Source organism: Salmo salar, chromosome 17 (genome assembly GCF_965601325.2).
Source record: "Salmo salar chromosome 17, fSalSal1, whole genome shotgun sequence".
Lineage (NCBI taxonomy): Eukaryota > Metazoa > Chordata > Actinopteri > Salmoniformes > Salmonidae > Salmo > Salmo salar.
The window spans coordinates 69,900,794-69,924,015 of NC_138307.1; the positions used below are offsets into that span (position 1 = coordinate 69,900,794).

Genomic DNA, 23,222 nt, shown 5'->3' on the forward strand with positions numbered 1-23,222 from the left:
ATCTTCAGTGATCTGTGTGTGTAACGTGTGTGTGTGCTGTGTATCTCACTGTGTTTGCTCAGAGCTGGTCCTCCATAGGGACTGTGTGTGTGTGGAGGTATCAGGTATGTGATGGCTGTGTGGTAATTGGAGCTGTGGTGAGGCCTGGTCTCTGACACACAGCGTCTGACCCTGAGCTGGTCCATGCATTATTCACACCTGACTGAGTTGGCTAGGACACACTGCTCCTCTTTCCTGCCTGGCCTCTCTCTCACTTCACTCTCTTTCTCAATGAGGACGTTCACTTTGTGATAGTTTGGTTTCCTCCATCTGTAGCTCCTCTTCTCTTTCAATTAGTCCTTTAGTAGCAGACACACACACACACACACACACACACACACACACACACACACACACACACACACACACACACACACACACACGAACACACACACGAACACACACATACACACACACACACACACACACACACACACACACACACACACACACACACACACACACACACACACACACACACACACACACACACACACACACACACACACACACGAACACACACACGAACACACACACACACACACACACACACACACACACACACACACACTCACACACACACACAGTATTTACTGTGAATGTGAGGAAATTCTACCTCAGTCTTGTCTTATTGTTGTTTTAATTGACATCCTTGTTCTTCTAGCTGTCCCCCCCCCCCCCCCCACAATCATTCTGCTGGCCAAGGTGCCAGGCCTGGGACATGATCAAGGTGTGTGTGTGTGTGTGTGTGTGTGTGTGTGTGTGTGTGTGTGTGTGTGTGTGTGTGTGTGTGTGTGTGTGTGTGTGTGTGTGTGTGTGTGTGTGTGTGTGTGTGGATACAGTGAATACACACTAGGAGTCAATGGGCTGCTTTGTTTGTCTAGATGAGCCCACTAACAATAGGTATTGACCTAAATAGAGGAGAGAGAGATAGACACAACCAAATCATGAGAGAACTAAAATATCATTACTTGACACATTGGGAAGAATTAACAAAAAAACTGAGCAAACTAGAATGCTATTTGGCCCTAAACAGAGAGTACACAGTGGCAGAATACCTGACCACTGTGACTGACCCAAACTTAAGGAAAGTTTTGACTTGGTACAGACTCAGTGAGCATAGCCTTGCTATTGAGAAAGGTTGCCGTAGGCAGACCTGGCTCTCAAGAGAAGACAGGCTATGTGCTGACTGCCCACAAAATGAGATGGAAACAGCTGCGCTTCCTAATCTCCTGCCAAATGTATGACCATATTAGAGACACATATTTCACTCAGATTACACAGACCCACAAAGAATTCGAAAATAAATCCAATTTTGATAAACTCCCATATCTACTGGGTGAAATACCACAGTGTGCCATCACATCAGCAAGATTTGTGACCTGTTGCCACAAGAAAAGAGCAACCAGTGAAGAACAAACACCACTGTAAATACAACCCATATTTATGTTTATTAATTTTCCCTTTTGTACTTTAACTATTTGCGCATCGTTACAACACTGTAGATAGACACAATATGACATTTTATGTGTTTTTATTCTTTTGGAACTTCTGTGAGTGTAATGTTTCATTTATTGCGTATTTCACTGTTGATTATTATCTATTTCACTGTTGATTATTATCTATTTCACTGTTGATTATTATCTATTTCACTGTTGATTATTATCTACTTCCCTGTTGATTATTATCTATTTCACTGTTGATTATTATCCACTTCACTGTTGATTATTATCTATTTCACTGTTGATTATTATCTATTTCACTGTTGATTATTATCTATTTCACTGTTGATTATTATCTATTTCACTGTTGATTATTATCTACTTCCCTGTTGATTATTATCTATTTCACTGTTGATTATTATCCACTTCACTGTTGATTATTATCTATTTCACTGTTGATTATTATATTTCACTGTTGATTATTATCTACTTCACTGTTGATTATTATCTACTTCACTGTTGATTATTATCTACTTCCCTGTTGATTATTATTTATTTCACTGTTGATTATTATCCACTTCACTGTTGATTATTATCTACTTCACTGTTGATTATTATCTACTTCCCTGTTGATTATTATCTACTTCCCTGTTGATTATTATCCATTTCAATGTTGATTATTATCCACTTCACTGTTGATTATTATCTACTTCACTGTTGATTATTATCTACTTCCCTGTTGATTATTATCTATTTCACTGTTGATTATTATCCACTTCACTGTTGATTATTATCTACTTCACTGTTGATTATTATCTACTTCACTGTTGATTATTATCTACTTCACTGTTGATTATTATCCACTTCACTGTTGATTATTATCTATTTCACTTGCTTTGGCAATGTAAATATTTGTTTCCCATGGTAATAAAGCCCACATTGAAACAAAGTTCATCTCATGGAAGCAGTGGGAGACTGATCTCAGCTGCCCTACAGCTGGTGTCATCTTACATGGCTTCTTGTGATAGATCCCATATAGTCTCATAGATAGTGGTCTCATAGACTTTAGTGACAGAAGAGATGTTTGTCAGTGTCCCTGCAGGTAAAGGTGATCTAAGGGTCCCTATCAGGCTCAGACATCTTTGTGAAGTCTGAGAGTTCCGAGCTCTCTGGTTGGACAGGCTGCTGACGGACAGGTGTAGGAGTCGGGCGTGGGCCAATCAGAAAGGCCGATTTGCCTGACCGGTATCACACAGGAACAAAAGGCTTCCTGTAACTCACCGGAGCTGAGCGATAGCTGCGCGCACACACTCCCTCACTTGATGACTTGATTCAATGCAGTGGACAACTGATATGTAACTGGTATTTCTGCTGTTATCTGTGGCACAAATAAAGTAACGGCGAGCGAGATGGAGAAGGTTTGAGAGATGCAGTGGTACTAGTCTGCACTGCCAGGCTGCATCCCACTGTTGAGACAGAGAGAGTAACTACTGTCTCGCTCTCCTCATTCTCCCTCTTCCTTCCTCCTGTTTCTCCCCCTCACATCAAAGCTAGCGGCCTCTAGCCCTGCCATATGTCCACCATCTTGTGTCATAGAATTCCCACAGGTGTGGCCTGGATAAACCTACTGTAGAAGTCTCTCTCTCTCTCTCTCTCTCTCTCTCTCTCTCTCTCTCTCTCTCTCTCTCTCTCTCTCTCTCTCTCTCTCTCTCTCTCTCTCTCTCTCTCTCTCTCTCTCTCTCTCTCTCCCACACACATATACTATGTGTAAATGTGAGCTCCCGAGTAGCACAGCGCTCTAAGGCACTGCATCTCAATGCTAGAGGCGACACTACAGACCCTGGTTCAGTCCCGGGCTGTATCACAACCGGCCGTGATCGAGAGTCCCCATATGGCGGCGTACAATTGGCCCAGTGTCGTCCAGGTTAGGGGAGGGTTTGGCTGGGGTAGGCCGTCATTGTAAAATAAGAATTTGTTCATAACTGACTTAACTAGTAAAATAAAGGTTAAATAAAATATATATAACCCACCAAGTATGATTATATGCAGTGAGTATTATTTATGGCTTTCCATTACCGGCCTACTCTCCTGAATGAATACAAAATGTCGCCTGAGTTGCTGTGCGTACTCCCTGCCATCAGTAGGAGCCCTTATCCCTGCCATCAGTAGGAGCCCTTATCCCTGCCATCAGTAGGAGCCCTTATCCCTGCCATGCCTGCCATCTGTAGGAGCCCTTATCCCTGCCATCAGTAGGAACCCTTATCCCTGCCATCTGTAGGAGCTCCTTATCCCTGCCATCAGTAGGAGCCCTTATCCCTGCCATCAGTAGGAGCCCTTATCCCTGCCATCTGTAGGAGCCCTTATCCCTGCCATCAGTAGGAACCCTTATCCCTGCTATCAGTAGGAGCCCTTATCCCTGCCATCTGTAGGAACCCTTATCCCTGCCATCTGTAGGAACCCTTATCCCTGCCATCAGTAGGAACCCTTATCCTGGCATGTGGGAGAAAATAGAAGATAATGAAGAGCGAGGGCAAAAATAATTGGTTTTTCCACACTGAAAAGGAGGTGAGTGGAAATAGGTTTGTTTCACTGGCGCGGGTGTTTGTCTCCACATAAATGATCTTCATTTGAGAATTCCTGCACCGCCCACCTGTCCCCTCTACCCTGCTACCACCGTAATGAGACAGACCGAGGGATGGAGAGAGGGCGAAAGAGGGGGGTGAAAGAGAGTTTGAGAAAGAAAGAGGGGGCGAAAGGAGGGGGGTGGAGAGAAGAAAGGAGGGTGTTGAGAGAGCCGGGTTCTTTGACCTCCCTTTCCAGGAGCCGAAGAAACACCAGATATCAAGAAATATTTTTGGAATGAACATTGAAAGCATACTGAACAAAAATATAAACGCAACATGCAACAATTTAAAAGATTTTACTGAGTTACAGTTCATATAAGAAAATCTGTCAATTATAATAAATTCATTAGGCCCTAATCTATGGATTTCACATGACTGGGCAGGGGCGCAGCCATGGGTGCTTCTGGGAGGGCATAGACCTCACAAAAGGGCTTTATTACAGACAGAAATACTCATTAGCTGTCCAGGTGGATGGTCTCAGACGATTCTGCAGCTGAAGAAGCCGGATGTGGAGGTCCTGGGCTGGCGTGGTTATGGTGGTTGTGAGGTTGGTTGGACGTACTGCCAAATTCTCGAAAACAACATTGGAGGCTGCTTATGGTGAACATTCAATTATCTGGCAACAGCTCTGGTGGACATTCCTGCAGCCAGCATGCCAATTGTACTCTCGCTCAAAACCTGAGACATCTGTGGCATTATGTTGTGTGACAAAACTGCACATTGTCCCCAGCACCTGTCAGGTGGATGGATTATCTTGGCAAAGGAGAAATGCTCACTAATAGGGATGTAAACTAATTTATGCAGAACATTTTAGAGAAATATGCTTTTTGTAGGTACGGATCACTTCTGGGACCTTTTATTTCAGCTCATGAAACATTGGGCCAACACTTTCCATGTTGTCTTTATATTTCTGTTCTGTATAGATGGAAAGAAATGAAGCAAGGCTGGTGGAAAGGAAGGAGGCGATGAAGGAGAAAGCAGAGAAACATTTTTGCCAAACATGAAAAGGAACAGAGAGAGGAAGGGGGAAAGAGGAAGAGTGATTAGAATTGTTTCATGGCTGTTTGAGAAAGACGGCCTTTTGTAATAGCCTAGCATAGTCAGGCTACACTGTGTTATCTCTGTATTTCTTCCTTGTTGGGAACACAGAAGGTTTGGGTCTCAAATGGGACCATTGGGCTCTGGTCAGAAGTATTGCACTATATAGAAAATTGGGTGCCATTTGGAATGGATACAGCCCAGCAAACACATATTCTCCCACATCCGTCTGAAGTAAAGAAAGTAGGAAGGGCCTGAGTGAGCCCACTAAGTCATTCTGGGGGAGAAGAGCGGCCGGGTTTACCTCGGCTGGTGGCGATTGAGAGGGTTTTTGCGACGACAAAAACAAGATTGCTTTTTGTGAAAATAAGAAAAAAATGTTATCAAATCCCCCTGCGGGGTCGAAGTCCATCTGAGAGCCATGTTGGGTCCTCTCATGTTGAATGCTCTCAATCTGATAGACAGAACGGTAGAGAGAGGGAATGAAAGTGAGAGAGAGAGAGAGAACATGATTTCCGGGAGCGGAGGAATGGAGTCTTTCAGACAAGCCTGGAGAGAGGGATAGTGGGAATGGAGTGAGAGAATGTTTGAGGGAGAGAAAGATTGGCACAAGGCCAGAAGGTCACTGTGTACCTCAGATTAAACTAGCTGAGCCCGCAGGTCTCCCTCTGAAACTCTCTAGCACTCTGTGATTGAGAAAAAAGAGAGGGAACGAGACAGAGGGAGAGAATGATGGAATGAGGAAAGGTCAGTGAGAGCGCCCCCTGCCTGGTCACAGTGCTCAGAGGCACTCCATCCATGGGGAGAGCGATAGGAGGGAGGCCTGTCTGTCAGTCAGTCACTGCAGCCAGGGGGGATGGGGGGGATGGGGGAGGGGGGGAGCTAGTTTCCCCCAAGATACCTTTCCTCTTTCACGTCTCCTCTCTCCATCTCTCTCTCTCTCTCTCTCAGTAGGGAGGGGGGGGATAAAGGGTAGATTAGCTGGCTGTGTCAACCTGCCGGCTAGTGGTGATCACACGTCAAATGCCACTGTGGTCACTCACAGAGTTAAGGGACCCCTCGGGGCTCCGACTGTCTGAGATTGTGTTAGCCACAAGGTGTGACAAATACACGTACGCACACCCACATACACCCCTCAGCAGGGCACAACAGTTCTGCTGATGGACATGTCCACTCCAGTTCCAGCCCAGATCCCCAGTGCCACAGCAGCACTCTGAGGTTTTTATCAGGTCTAACGGTGTCAGCTGGGCCTGCTGCCCTGGGGACAGGCAGGGTGAGATGAAGTGACAAGGCTATACCCAGTCTGTTAATGTCCTCTTCTCCCTTCACAGTCCTCTCCTCTGGCTCCCCCACGGCTTCCATTTGCAACCAGTGTGAGCGAGGGCCGGATCGCTCCCTGTCTAATAGGAAAAGAGAAGACGTTTGTAAGAGAAGAGAAGTTTGAACGGTTGAGGAAAGGGACTGAGATGTGATAATGATTACAAGATGTTGTTTACGAATGCTGAACAGCAACTCAGACCTAGAGAAAGCCTAGGAGACACCGGCAAGCCAGAACACCTCACTAGAGAGAGACTTTGAGAGGAACCAGACTCCACAGGCAGCCCAATTTGAGGGTCACACATCCACCACGGCTCCGATACCTCACGAGAAACCGGGGCAGTTAGCCGCTGTGGCTAACGATTACATTTCCTCTCCTCGTCAGCATGGAGAACTTGGGTTACCGTGGCAACTCTAGAAAGTTGTTAATTAAAATCCAGCTGTGTAGCAGATAGGCCTAATCACTGGGATGAAACAGAGAGGGAGGGAAGGAGAGAGTGGACCTGCTTAGGTTCCACACCGCGGGGTTTTCCACTACTCACACTGTGAAGTAGGCCGATAGAAGCTGTTTTTTAAGGCTTTTTCTGTGCCTGTTGAATACTCACAGCTGTTTTATGCGTATTTTATTTCAGATTGAATACAATGGAATGTAACTTTATTAATTCTGCCGGTGGCCATTTAGAATGCATAGTCACAAGGACAAGAACACAGCTACATACATCCTCCACATATGCAGTATATTAACGCCCATATGCAGTATATTAACGCCCATATGCAGTATATTAACGCCCATATGCAGTATATTAACGCCCATATGCAGTATATTAACGCCCATATGCAGTTTATTAACGCCCATATGCAGTATATTAACGCCCATATGCAGTATATTAACGCCCATATGCAGTATATTAACGCCCATATGCAGTATATTAACGCCCATATGCAGTATATTAACGCCCATATGCAGTATATTAACGCCCATATGCAGTATATTAACGCCCATATGCAGTATATTAACGCCCATATGCAGTATATTAACGCCCATATGCAGTTTATTAACGCCCATATGCAGTATATTAACGCCTACATTCATAAAATACTATCAGATCGCTCTTGTCAATTCACAATATCATCAACTTTAAAGTAACGAGGAATACAAAGTCCAGCACAGTGGTGAGGCAGACAGGCAGAAACAAAGCCTATAAAAACCACATCATCAAGTCTAGCTTTACTTCCTCTTGTTGTGTAATGGGACACCTCATCAAAGACTCCATTGATGGGTTGTTAAGGAGTCTGACGGCTCACTCACTGTTCCATTTGTACTGTATCGTTTCTAATGCTACAGATGAATGTCATCTCATCCCCGAGCCCCTCCAACACAGCTTCACAGAGACACTCAGCCTGAAGCTCAATATTGATGTTCTAACAGTGAATATGGAATGGAGCGTTTATGACTAGCATTGATTGACACAGAGTGGTTCCAGGTTCCCCGCCCCCCCCCCACACTCCTTCTCTCTCTCTCTCTCTCTCTCTCTCTCTCTCTCTCTCTCTCTCTCTCTCTCTCTCTCTCTCTCTCTCTCTCTCTCTCTCTCTCTCTCTCTCTCTCTCTCTCTCTCTCTCTCTCTCTCTCTCTCTCTCTCTCTCTCTCTCTCTCTCTCTCTCTCTCTCTCTCTCTCTCTCTCTCTCTCTCTCTCTCTCCTGCCATATAATCTCTGACTTGCCCAATGGAATAAAGGAGACAGCTAGCATTATAACCCTGTCTTGATGAGTAAGTACCCATGTTGAAACACGTTACCGTTAGAAGACTGATACTCCTTTGTTTTGTCTTTCTTTTTAACTTTAGCTCTCTCTCCATGTCTCTCTCTCCCTCTCTCTACATCTCTCTCTCCCTCTCTCTCCATCTCTCTCTCCTTCTCTCTCTCCTTCTCTCTCTCTGCATCTCTCTCTCCCTCTCTCTCCATCTCTCTCTCCTTCTCTCTCTCTGCATCTCTTTCTCCTTCGCTCTCTCTCTCTCTCTCTCTCTCTCTCTCTCTCTCTCTCTCTCTCTCTCTCTCTCCCCTTCTCTCTCTCTGCATCTCTCTCTCCTTCTCTCTCTTTCTCTCTCTCTCTCCATCTATCTCTCTCTCTTTCTCTTTCTATTTCTCTCTCTCTCTCTCTCTTCTTCTCTCATCCTATTCTGTGGTGTTGAATGGGTGACGTCGGCTGAACGTTTGACAAAAGGTAACCTGAGGCTGAGCGTGACCAGTCGGGTTCCAATGCTGTGGCACGCTGGTGGAGAGTGTTGTCTCTGCGCTTAAAGGTCATTGATTGACTTGAATGGGAATGCCCTTTATGGTAATGATATTTCTATGCCACTAAACACAGTGGAGAGCCTATATCCTGCGGCTGGAATGGTGGTATGAAAAGATGGGCCTCCCACATTGATGATGCTCCCAGATTCTTTCCCCCTTGTTTCCAATGGCCACTTCACTGTAGGCAGGATTCTTTTATGTGATGAGATGTTTGATGATTTACACGATGTCTCACTCTTGGCTTGTTCTAACATGACATTGGATGTGAGCTTTGGTCAACCCACTCAACACTGCTGGTTATATGGCCCACAATGCACTGTGTTGACACTTTGACTGTGTCCAACTTCCTCTGCTAGTGTGGTGGGCGAGGTGTGCCATACCAAACAGACCTCAGCTCTGTGTGATGGGCATCTCTGTGCCACCCTTCTCCACCCCATGCCAATGGAAATCACTCCCACACTCCCACACTCCTACTCCATAGCTGTGTCGATAATGAGCCCATGCCACATATAGTGTTCTGCTGTTTTAATTGGCTGTCTATTGAGATTTGCTATATGTATTTCAATACAGTGCGCCCTAGTTGATGTAGCTAGCTAGCACCATCGTCCTATCTGTTCTGTCTTCACTAGATTCCTCTCGTTCACACACAAGGGCACAGGAATGTGTTTCATTGTTTTGTCTTCGGGCTGTGTTCTGTTCTGTTTGGGTCCTTTCTCCACTCCTGTGAAATGTGTTTATCTCCTGCTCCCTCCTGGCCACGGCTGGCTGGCTGGAGTTTAGAATCCTGTCTCCCTGAGACTTCCAGAAGGGTTCTTCTTCTTCTTGTAGAAAGTTAAAGCTGGCTACAGCATCATTGCTATGGATTTTGAAAGGTGTTTATTGCATAGGGTTTGATACACAAGGGGATAAGCTTAGTGTGATGTTTTAACCTCTCTGGGCTAGTGGGACGTGACTGTCCCACTCTATTCAACAGCCAGTGGAACAGCGTGGCGCGAAATACAAAAGCCTCAAAAATGCAATAATTTAAATTTTTCAAACATACGACTATTTTAAACCATTTTAAAGATAAGACTCTCGTTAATCTAACCACATTGTCCAATTTCAAAAAGGCTTTACAGCGAAAGCAAAACATTAGATTATGTTAGGAGTGTACATAGCCCAAAATAATCACACAGCCATTTTCCAAGCAAGCATATATGTCACAGAAACCCAAACCACAGCTAAATGCAGCACTAACCTTTGATCTTCATCAGATGACAATCCTAGGACATTATGTTATACAATACATGCATGTTTTGTTCAATCAAGTTCATATTTATATAAAAAAAACAGCTTTTTACATTGGCGTGTGATGTTCAGAAAATATATCCCCTCCAAAAACTTCCGGTGAATTTACTAAATTACTCATCATAAACGTTGACAAAATACATAACAATTATTTTAAGAATTATAGATACAGAACTCCTTTATGCAATCGCTATGTCAGATTTTAAAATAGCTTTTCGGCGAAAGCACATTTTGCAATATTCTGAGTACATAGCTCAGCCATCACGGCTAGCTATTTTGACACCCCCCCAACTTCGGGGCACACTAAACTCAGAATTAGTATTAGAAAAATTGTATTACCTTTGCTGATCTTCGTCAGAATGCACTCCCAGAACTGCTACTTCCACAATAAATTTTGTTTTTGTTCCAAATAATCCATAGTTATGTCCAAATACCTCCATTTTGTTCGTGCGTTCAGGTCACTATCCAAAGGGTAACGCACGAGCGCATTTCGAGACAAAATAATTCAAAATGTTCCATTACCGTACTTAGAAGCATGTCAAACGCTGTTTAAAATCAATTTTTATGGTATTTTTCTCATAAAGTAGCGATAATATTCCAACCGGACAATAGTATTCATTCAAAGAGGAAAATAAAAAACAGCGTGGTCTCGTGAACAAGCATATCCAATCTCTTTGTCACCAGGCAGACCACTGACAAACTGAGCTACTATACTCTGCCCAGAGACAGCCTCAATCCGCTTTCTGAAGGCTTTAGAGAGCCAATGGAAGCCTTAGAAAGTGCTACGTAACCCCAGAGATACTGTAGTTTCGATAGAGAATCAAAATAAGAACTACAAATTCTCAGACAGGCCACTTCCTGCTTGGAATTTTCTCAGGTTTTTGCCTGCCATATGAGTTCTGTTATACTCACAGACACCATTCAAACAGTTTTGGAAACTTCAGAGTGTTTTCTATCCAAATCTACTATAATATGCATATTCTCGTTTCTGGGCAAGAGTAGTAACCAGTTTAAATCGGGTACGTTTTTTATCCGGCCGTGAAAATACTGCCCCCTAGCCCAGACAGTTTAATCACCTCTTGCAATACACTTTTATTTTCAAGATTTGTACATAGAATAATTTAATTATTGATAATAATATATGTGTATTTAGCTTTTGTAGTGGAGTTGTTTGATTCCAGCATCCACAGGCTGTCTTTGGCCCTGTGAAAATGGATTCCGAGTCGAGCCAGAGGAAGTGCCATAATTTCCATGTGCTCTGGGCTGTCCTTGCCAGTGTGAGGAAACTGAAGAGCTCCTATGGCTTCCCTCCCTCTATCCCGCCTCTCTCTCTCAATTCAATTCAATTCAATTTCAATGTAAAGGCTTTATTGGCATATGTTAACATTGCCAAAGCAGGTGAACTAGATAATAAACAGTGAAAAAAATATACAAATTTACAATAAACATTACACTAAAGTTCCAGAAGAATAAAGACATTACAAATGTCATATGATGTTTAAATAGTTGAAGTTGTCAGGTTGGTGGGTGTAGCTGGTGTATAAAGTCAGGAGCAGGAGAGCAGAGATGAGTGAAACAACACACTTTACTCCACAGCACAAAGTAAACCATTTACAAAGTGCAAAAAGAACGGTTGCCGCAAAGCATGGGTGATAAACAGCACCCGGTACAAACCAGCCGGACCATACCGACCTGAACAAATAACAATCACACACAAATACATGGGGGAAACAGAGGGGTAAATACATGACCAGTAATTGGGAAATGAAAACGAGACAAAACAAATGGAAAATGACAAATGGATCGGCGATGGCTAGAAGACCGTTGACGTCGACCGCCGAACACCACCCGAACAAGGAGAGGCATCAACTTCGGCCGAAGTCGTGACAAAGGGAAAAATAAATACTCTCTCTCTCTCTCTCTCTCTCTCTCTCTCTCTCTCTCTCTCTCTCTCCTCTCTCTCTCTCTCTCTCTCTCTCTCTCTCTCTCTCTCTCTCTCTCTCTCTCTCTCTCTCTCTCTCTCTCTCTCTCTCTCTCTCTCTCTCTCTCTCTCAGCCCCATGGAGATCATTCAGTGATAGAGCGTAGTCGTTCTCTATCATGTAGAGACAAGGCTGAATACAGATGCTACACAATAGCCAAGGCTTCATTCACTTGCATAGAAAACATTTCACAACACCTAAACATTTCCCATGAACGAGATGTTGAGGTATTATATAAAAGAAGGGAGTTCAAACAACAGTGAGGGTATGTGGCTGCCATTGATGTGCCAGTATCCATCACTTTTTTAGCTGAAATCTGACTTTTGAAGGTTGAGATCAACTCATCACGATAGAAAATGTTTTGATGAGAAAGTACATGTTAGAGCAGCTCTTAGTTTGTCCTCTAAAACCATCTCAGTGTTGTAGCAGTGTGGAGCTTCATCTGCTGCTGTTGAAAGGTGCTGTTGTTGCAGCCGGTGGCCACTAGGTGGACATGATATGTGGCTGTGTGTGTGTAGGGCTGCAGGCTTCTCGCTGATGCAGTATAGGGCTTTCTCACTCTGTCACAGACAGACAGACAGACAGACAGACAGACAGACAGACAGACAGACAGACAGACAGACAGACAGACAGACAGACAGACAGACAGACAGACAGACAGACAGACAGACAGACAGACAGACAGACAGACAGACAGACAGACGGACGCTTCCACAGCCACTGATCTACAGCAGCATAGCTCAGTGTAGGATCTATGATCTGAATGCTATCCCTTTGGGCCCCCCAATGAATTTACACATGCGCAAATGTACACACGCACACGCACACACACCCTTAAGATCAGCATAGAGAACAACAAGACTTTGAGAGTGGGCAGTGTGAGCCAAAGGTGGCCCAGTCTCCCATAAGTCATACTGATAACCATGTGCAAGGCTGCAGGCACACACACACACACACACACGCACGCACGCACGCACGCACGCAGGCAGGCAGGCAGGCAGGCAGGCAGGCAGGCAGGCAGGCGTGAGGTAGCGAGTGGGTCAGATGCCTCCAGATTCAGTGGGCATTAAGAGGGGCTGACTTCCTGGGAATCTCTCTCCTCCAGATTCAGTGGGCATTAAGAGGGACTGCCTTTCTGGGAATCTCTCTCCTCCAGATTCAGTGGGCATTAAGAGCGACTGCCTTCCTGGGAATCTCTCTCCTCCAGATTCAGTGGGCATTAAGAGGGGCTGACTTCCTGGGAATCTCTCTCCTCCAGATTCAGTGGGCATTAAGAGCGACTGCCTTCCTGGGAATCTCTCTCCTCCAGATTCAGTGGGCATTAAGAGGGGCTGACTTCCTGGGAATCTCTCTCCTCCAGATTCAGTGGGCATTAAGAGGGGCTGACTTCCTGGGAATCTCTCTCCTCCAGATTCAGTGGGCATTAAGAGGGGCTGACTTCCTGGGAATCTCTCTCCTCCAGATTCAGTGGGCATTAAGAGGGGCTGACTTCCTGGGAATCTCTCTCCTCCAGATTCAGTGGGCATTAAGAGCGACTGCCTTCCTGGGAATCTCTCTCCTCCAGATTCAGTGGGCATTAAGAGGGGCTGACTTCCTGGGAATCTCTCTCCTCCAGATTCAGTGGGCATTAAGAGGGGCTGACTTCCTGGGAATCTCTCTCCTCCAGATTCAGTGGGCATTAAGAGGGGCTGCCTTCCTGGGGATCTCATTCATTCTACAGTAATAATGTGATAGCAGAGATTAGCATGTAATCCAGTTAGGATCCCAGTAACGAAATCCACTTTATATGAATGTATTACTGCGGAATAGAAGTAGATTATACCGTTGGGTGACGTGTCAGAGAATGAATTATTTATCTTGAGTGTCTTAAACAGGACATGATTACTGATAATAACATAATAACAACCCTGTCATAACCAGCCATATATATATATATATATATATATATATATATATATATATATATATATATATATATATATATATATATATATACACAGTATATCTGTGATATGAAAGCTATTCAGTTAACTAAATTCAACACAGTAAAAAGGCTTTGCCGCCACGACAAAAGTACTTGTACTGCCAAAGCAATGATGTTGAACAATTCAACAGGATGTGGAATAGGCCTGAAACATAAGACATCTCCCTCTCTGTAATGCAAGCAGCCGTGCTGCCTCTTCCCCAGTGGGTCATTTGTTTAGCAGTGGTAGAGATAAAGGCAGAGCTTCCCATTCCTACTCCCCAGTGGCTAGGGATTCTCCTGGCCACAATGGCCCAATGGCCCTCTCTCTCCCTGGTCTTTGTCTGCACCACGCATGGCCGGCTGGCCCTCATATTCTCCACCTGGCGATGGACTACACCACTGAGCATACACGGATGGGGGGAGACGGGACGTAATCCGACCCCCCACCCGATCAGGCCGATAGATAACCCCACCTGCTGGATCTGGACGCCCGGCTCGTGTGGAAGTCTCCCTTTATTCCTCTCTTTTATTTTCTGGTCTTTTTTCCGTCTCTCTTTCGATCCCCGTGCGGCACAATGGGTCCCAATGAAAGTGTTGAAGGGGAGGCTTTGATAGTGTTCTGGGCCTTTGAGATTCACACGACTACAGTAACTAAGGAGTAACTAAGGACACCAGGCTAAAAGGCAGCTAGGCAGCAGGAAGGGACTCTAGCACAGAGAGAGAGAGAGAGAGAGAGAGAGAGAGAGGGGGAGAGAGGGGCGGAGAGAGAGGGAGAGAGTGAGGGGGGAGAGAGGGGGAGAGAGAGAGGGGGAGAGAGAGGGAGAGCGAGAGAGTGAGAGAGGGGGAGAGGGAGAGAGAGGGGGAGAGAGAGAGAGAGAGAGAGGGGGAGGGAGAGAGAGACGGGGGAGGGAGAGAGAGGGGGAGAGCGAGAGCGAAAGAGAGAGGGGGAGAGAGGGGGAGAGAGAGAGGGAGAGAGAGAGAGAGAGAGAGAGGGGGGAGAGAGAGAGAGTGAGAGAGGGGAGAGAGGGAGAGAGAGAGCGCGAGAGAGGGGGGAGGGAGAGAGAGAGAGAGGGGGAGAGAGGGAGAGAGAGAGGGGGAGAGAGGGGGAGAGAGAGAGGCTCTTCAGAAGATTTGAAACTAAAAACATTGGAGCTGGATAAGTTTTGAAAGAGGCTGTATGTTGGGAAACAAGATCTCTCTCGATATAGAAACCAAAGCTCAGCAGCAGAGACTCAGAGGGAAACGCAGCACAGGGAATTAACTTTCTCTTGCTTGGGGAAGAACAATCGATTTTCGTGACAAAGTTGTTCTTTGGCACTCTATGTCCCCCCAACATACATCACAGACATTCTCTAAAGGGACTTTTGAAATAAAGACGGTATGGTTATGTTCCTGTCTGCTCTACGAGATTGTATGTTATCAACAACAATAACAGCTCTCTGATGTGTTGTGTTATGAAATGACACCCAGAATGTGTTGTGTTATGAACTGACACCCAGAATGTGTTGTGTTATGAACTGACACCCAGAATGTGTTGTGTTATGAAATGACACCCAGAATGTGTTGTGTTATGAACTGACACCCAGAATGTGTTGTGTTATGAACTGACACCCAGAATGTGTTGTGTTATGAAATGACACCCAGAATGTGTTGTGTTATGAACTGACACCCAGAATGTGTTGTGTTATGAACTGACACCCAGAATGTGTTGTGTTATGAACTGACACCCAGAATGTGTTGTGTTATGAACTGACACCCAGAATGTGTTGTGTTATGAAATGACACCCAGAATGTGTTGTGTTATGAACTGACACCCAGAATGTGTTGTGTTATGAAATGACACCCAGAATGTGTTGTGTTATGAACTGACACCCAGAATGTGTTGTGTTATGAACTGACACCCAGAATGTGTTGTGTTATGAAATGACACCCAGAATGTGTTGTGTTATGAACTGACACCCAGAATGTGTTGTGTTATGAACTGACACCCAGAATGTGTTGTGTTATGAACTGACACCCAGAATGTGTTGTGTTATGAACTGACACCCAGAATGTGTTGTGTTATGAAATGACACCCAGAATGTGTTGTGTTATGAACTGACACCCAGAATGTGTTGTGTTATGAACTGACACCCAGAATGTGTTGTGTTATGAAATGACACCCAGAATGTGTTGTGTTATGAAATGACACCCAGAATGTGTTGTGTTATGAACTGACACCCAGAATGTGTTGTGTTATGAACTGACACCCAGAATGTGTTGTGTTATGAACTGACACCCAGAATGTGTTGTGTTATGAACTGACATCCAGAATGTGTTGTGTTATGAAATGACACCCAGAATGTGTTGTGTTATGAACTGACACCCAGAATGTGTTGTGTTATGAACTGACACCCAGAATGTGTTGTGTTATGAAATGACACCCAGAATGTGTTGTGTTATGAAATGACACCCAGAATGTGTTGTGTTATGAACTGACTCCCAGAATGTGTTGTGTTATGAACTGACCCCCAGAATGTGTTGTGTTATGAACTGACTCCCAGAATGTGTTGTGAACTGTCCCCCAGAATGTGTTGTGTTATGAAATGACCCCCAGAATGTGTTGTGTTATGAACTGACTCCCAGAATGTGTTGTGTTATGAACTGACTCCCAGAATGTGTTGTGAACTGTCCCCCAGAATGTGTTGTGTTATGAACTGACACCCAGAATGTGTTGTGTTATGAAATGACACCCAGAATGTGAGAATGTGTTGTGTTATGAAATGACACCCAGAATGTGATGTGTTATGAACTGACTCCCAGAATGTGTTGTGTTATGAACTGACTCCCAGAATGTGTTGTGTTATGAACTGACTCCCAGAATGTGTTGTGAACTGTCCCCCAGAATGTGTTGTGTTATGAACTGACTCCCAGAATGTGTTGTGCCATCTCCCTCTCTCAGCCAATTATCTTCCACTTCCGTTTATGACCTCTGAACTTTACAAACAAGTGATATATTAAAGGTGCCATGGGCATATTAACCAGGTGTTTTCTGTGGAACTCTGACATGTCTGACAAAACGGCTGTCCCACACGCTCACACAAGCCCTTATTAATTTGTGTGTGTGTGTGTATGTATGCCCTGGGAAGCATTTTGGGCAGGTGTCAGAACAGGGTGTTTGTGGGTTATGACAGCCAGGAGGCTGCTTTAAGGTGTTGTGTTGGAACGTGCCCCCTGTGTGTGTGTGTGTGTGTGTGTGTGTGTGTGTGTGTGTGTGTGTGTGTGTGTGTGTGTGTGTGTGTGTGTGTGTGTGTGTGTGTGTGTGTGTGTGTGTGTGTGTGTGTGTGTGTGTGTGTGTGTGTGTGTGTGTGTGTGTGTGTGAGATAGTAGAGCAGATGTGAGGATATGACCTAGAGCCTCCTGTCATTCCTCCAAGTCTGGGTGAGGCCACTTTCTGCTTTTGGCTGATCACACACATCTAGGACAGACACACACACCACCCCCTACAGCTGCCTAAACATGTCCCCCTCTCCTCTCCTCCTTTCCCTCCTTCTCTCCTCTTCCAGATCAGGGTGGATGGGCCTTCCCACGGTGCATTGCAGTATGAGGTTATCCAGGCGGTGGAGCGAGGGCCAATTCAACGGGACATGGCCTTCTCCCCCGACCACCACTTCCTATATGCCATGTCAGAGACACAGGTAAGTCACGTGACCCCCCTCCCCCCACACACACACCCTGACATCATAATCACCCCCATTTTCCCTTTCATGTTCACAGTGGGGCTGTTTACCATTTACTAGTGGTAAAGTAGTACTACAACAGCAGAACCAACACACGCACGCACGCACACACACACACACACACACACCTTACTATATTGGTCTAAACACAGTGCATCTGTCTCATCAGTAGCGTGATGTCAAACAGAAACACTGACCCTACCTTGCACTCTCATAAGTAATATTCAGCCCAGTCTCTATGCCGTCCCAAATGGCACCCTATTCCTTGTATAGTGCACTACTTTTGACCAGGGCCCATAGGGAATACGGTGCCATTTGGGACACTTCCTATTGATCACTACACTGTTAATAGTCTGACTGTAGGAGGGAAAGACCAAGGGGCTTCTACTAGAAGTCTTCATCTTAGCTCACATCACAGTGGGTCAAAGACAATTACTGTGTTTTCACCAACCTGCCCGGCCCCCACACACACTCCACACACTCTCTCTCACGTGCACACGGGGTCACACACACACACACACACACACACACACACACACACACACACACACACACACACACACACACACACACACACACACACACACACAAGAGAGCCTGAGCATGACCTACAGGACCCAATGTTCTCTCTGTCTCTCATTCTACTCTCACTCAGCAGTCTCCTCTGTTCTTTACTTCCACCTTCTTTTGCCCCCTCCTCACTGCTTTACCCTTCCTCTTCTCTCCTTATGTCTTGTCTCTTCCTCACTTCTTTCCTCTCCTCTCCTCTGTTCTCCTCTGTTCCTCCTCTGTTCCTCCTCTGTTCCTCCTCTGTTCTCCTCTGTTCTCCTCTGTTCCTCCTCTGTTCCTCCTCTGTTCCTCCTCTGTTCCTCCTCTCCTCTAATGTAGCTGCAGGGTTGTGTTGGCAGAGGGAGCCTCTTTTCCCTTTCACAGAGAGGATTATGGGCCGTGCTGGTCTTCTCAGCAGAGTGTGTGCATGCATACCTGTGTGTTTGAAGGGCCGCTGATGATCCTGATAGTGCTCCAGTTTGAACATCACAGGAGGGTTCAAGGTTCCCCTTCAAACTGTCCTCTCACTGCCTCTCATAGGGATCTCATCAGAGAGAGAGTAGAGAGAGAGAGGGGAGAGAGGGGAATAGAGAGAGAGTAGAGAGAGGGGGGAATAGAGAGAGAGGAATAGAGAGAGAGGAATAGAGAGAGAGGGGATTAGAGAGAGAGGAATAGAGAGAGTAGAGAGGGAGGGGAATAGAGGGAGAGGAATAGAGAGAGAGGAATAGAGAGAGAGAAGAGAGAGAGGGGAATAGAGAGAGAGTAGAGAGTAGAGGTCGACCGATTATGATTTTTCAATGCCGATACCGATTATTAGAGGACCAAAAAAGGCCGATGCCGATTAAAACCCCTGTGCGGCCTGGACGGACATCCAGCGAAAAATCCTATCGCCATTAGCATAACAAAATGTAATACTTTTTTTTTTTCAAATTATATCGTTTTATAGATACACCTCTCCTGAATCGAACCACGTTGTCCGATTTCAAAAAGGCTTTACAGCAAAAGCAAAACATTAGATTATGTTAGAGGAGTATATCGTAAAAGTAGCCACATAGCCATTTCCCGACCAACCACATGCATCACAAATAACCAAAAAACAGCTAAATGCAGCACTAACCTTTGACAATCTTCATCAGATGACACACCTAGGACATCATGTTACACAATACATGCATTCTTTTGTTAGCTAAAGTTCATATTTATATATAAAAACAGCATTTTACATCGGTGCGTAACGTTGACTAACTATTTTCCCTCAAATCCATCCGATGAAACAGCGCTACAATTTACTAAATTACTATTCGAAAACATTTTTAAAATGTAATATTGTCATTCTAAGATTTATAGATGAATATCTCTTGAAAGCACCTGTAATGCCAGATTTAAAAATAACTTTACTGGGTAATCACACTTTGCGATAAAAGGGGATGCGATACTCAGAACAATAGGCTAGCAATAGCAATAGGCTAGCCATCTTGGAACAATCGCATATCAAATCTAGTCTTGTATACTATTGTCAATAATCCCTTACCTTTGATTATCTTCATCCTTAGGCACTTCCAGGAATCCCAGGTTCACAACAAATGTATTTTCGTTCGAAAAAGTTCATCCTTTATGTTCCATTAGCTTGTTGTTGTTAGCGCGTTCTGAAGGCTGCACCAAAAGTTCCGACGTGCGCGGGGCTACTCTTTCAACAAAATGCATTTTTTTCTTATTTAGGTTCGTTCAAACAGGTCAAACGTTGTATAACATAAATCTTTAGGGCGTTTTTCAACCAGAGCTCCAATAAGATTCGAGGGAGACGATTGCATTGTGTTTCAAAACGTTTCGAAAGGGGAGGGTAACCAGGGGCGCCGGCGTCATAATGGTGATGGCCCTCTCCGTGTGACCACGTTCCACAGCGTGTCATTCTGTCAGTTTTCACAGTAGGAGACTCAAATCACTTTGTAAAGACTGGGGACATCTAGTGGAAGCAATAGGAAGTGCTCAATGAACCATAGCTCACGGTGTGATTAATAGGCAACGTGATGAAGTTGAGTTCGCAATTCAGAATTCCACTTCCTGTTTCGATCTGTCTCGGGGTTTTGACTGCCATATGAGTTCTGTTATACTCACAGACACCATTCAAACAGTTTTAGAAACTTTAGGGTGTTTTCTATCCACAAGTATTAATTATATGCATATCCTAGCTTCTGAGTTTGAGTAGTAGGCCCTTTAAAATGGGCACAATTCTTTTTCAAAATGCGCTGTGGCGCCCCCTATCCTAGGCGACCGTCAAGAGGTTAATCGGCCGGTTTATTTATTTATTTGTAATAATGACAATTACAACAATACGAATGAACATTTATTTTAACTTAATATAATACATCAATAAAATCAATTTAGCCTCAAATTAATAATGAAACATGTTCAATTTGGTTTAAATAATGCAAAAACAAAGTGTTGGAGAAGAAAGTAAAAGTGCATTATGTGCCATGTAAAAAAGCTAACGTTTAAGTTCCTTGCTCAGAACATGAGAACATATGAAAGCTGGTGGTTCCTTTTAACATGAGTCTTCAATATTCCCAGGTAAGAAGTTTTAGGTTGTAGTTATTATAGGAATTATAGGACTATTTCTCTCTATATACGATTTGTATTTCATATACCTTTGACTATTGGATGTTCTTATAGGCACTTTAGTATTGCCAGTGTAACAGTATAGCTTCCGTCCCTCTCCTCGCTCCTACCTGGGCTCAAAACAGGAACACATCGACAACAGCCACCCTCGAAGCAGCGTTACCCATGTAGAGCAAGGGGAACAACTACAAGTCTCAGAGCGAGTGACGTTTGAAACGCTATTAGCGTGCACCCGCTAACTAGCTAGCCATTTCACATCGGTTACACCAGCCTCATCTTGGGAGTTGATAGGCTTGAAGTCATAAACAGCGCAATGCATTGCGAAGGGCTGCTGGTAAACGCACGAATGTGCCATTTTGAATGAACGCTTACGAGCCTGCTGCTGCCTACCACTGCTCAGTCAGACTGCTCTATCAAATCATAGACTTAATTATAACATAATAACACACAGAAACACGAGCATTAGGTCATTAATATGGTAGAATACGGAAACTATCACGTTTATTCCTTCAGTGAAATACGGAACCGTTCCGTATTTTATCTAACGGGTGGCATCCCTAAGTCTAAATGTTCCTGTTACATTGCACAACCTCCAATGTTATGTCATAATTACGTACAATTCTGGCAAATTAGTTCGCAACGAGCCAGGCGGCCCAAACTGTTGCATATACCCTGACTCTGTTGCAAGGAACGTAAGAGAACTGACACAATTTCACCTGGTTAATATTGCCTGCTAACCTGGATTTCTTTTAGCTAAATATGCATTTTTAAAAATATATACTTCTGTGTATTGATTTTAAGAAAGGCATTGATGTTTATGGTTAGGTACAGTCGTGCAACGATTGTGCTTTTTTTTCCGCAAATGCGCTTTTGTTAAATCATCCCCCGTTTGGCGAAGTCGGCTGTCTTTGTTCGGAAGAAATAGTCTTCACAGTTCGCAACGAGCCAGGCGGCCCAAACTGCTGCATATACCCTGACTCTGTTTGCAAGAGAAGTGACACATTTTCCCTAGTTAAAAGAAATTCATGTTAGCAGGCAATATTAACTAAATATGCAGGTTTAAAAATGTATACTTGTGTATTGATTTTAAGAAAGGCATTGATGTTTATGGTTAGGTACACGTCAGAGCAAAGACAGTCCTTTTTCGCAAATGTGCACCACATGGATTATATGCAACGCAGGACTGGCTAGATAAACTAGTAATATCATCAACCATGTGTAGTTAACTAGTGATTATGATTGATTGATTGTTTTTTATAAGATAAGTTTAATGCTAGCTAGCAACTTACCTTGGCTTCTTACTGCATTCGCATAACAGGCAGGCTCCTCGTGGAGTGCAATGTAAAGCAGGTGGTTAGAGCGTTGGACTAGTTAACCATAAGGTTGCATCCCCAAGCTGACAAGGTAAAAATCTGTCGTTCTGCCCCTGAACAAGGCAGTTAACCCACCGTTCCTAGGCCGTCATTGAAAATAAGAATGTGTTCTTAACCTCTATGGGCTAGGTGGGACGCTAGCGTCCCCCCCGTGGTGCACTCCATCAACAGCAGGTGCATTTCAAGAGCGGCAAATTTGAAACCAAATAAATGTCAAAATTCAAATTTTTCAAACATACAACTATCTTACACCCTTTGAAAGATAAACATCTCCTTAATCTAACCACGTTGTCCGATTTCAAAAAGGTTTTACGGCGAAAGCATAAAGTTAGATTATGTTAGGAGAGTACATTGACAATAGCTGTGTGTAATGTTTTGTCAATTCAAAGACAGGGTCACCAAAACCATAAAACCAGCTAAAATGATGCACTAACCTTTTACAATCTCCATCAGATGACACTCCTAGGACATTATGTTAGACAATGCATGCATTTTTAGTTCTATCAAGTTCATATTTATATCCAAAAACAGCGTTTTACTATGGCATTGATGTTGAGGAAATCGTTTCCCTCCAATAACCGGCAGTCAAGTCAGCACCACAAATTAAATAATTAAAATTAGAAAACATTGGTAAAATATTATATTGTCATTTAAAGAATTATAGATTTACATCTCTTGAACGCAATCAACTTGCCAGATTTAAAAATAACCTTACTGGGAAATCACACTTTGCAATAATCTGAGCACTGCGCCCAGAAAAATACGCGTTGCGATACAGACTAGCCGCCATGTTGGGGAGATCTAAAATCGAAAATACTATGTAAATAATCCATTACCTTTGATTCTCTTCATCAGATGTCACTTCCAGGTATCACAGGTCCATAACGAATGTAGTTTTGTTCAAAAAAGCTCATCATTTATGTCCAAAAATCTCCGTCTTGTTAGCACATGATCTAAGCCCGCCGGACTTCACTTCATGA

General features: G+C 44.1%; 1 protein-coding gene across 3 annotated transcripts in view; it reads left to right on the forward strand.

Moving 5' to 3' along the window:
• LOC106576477 (plexin-A4) overlaps positions 1-23,222 on the forward strand; it is a 653,820-nt gene that overhangs the window by 360,876 nt on the left and 269,722 nt on the right. For all 3 annotated transcript variants that reach the window (XM_082964056.1, XM_082964054.1, XM_082964055.1), the window contains exon 4: positions 17,531-17,662. In XM_082964056.1, coding sequence (XP_082820182.1) covers positions 17,531-17,662 — 132 coding nt within the window. The remainder of the gene's footprint in view (positions 1-17,530; positions 17,663-23,222) is intronic.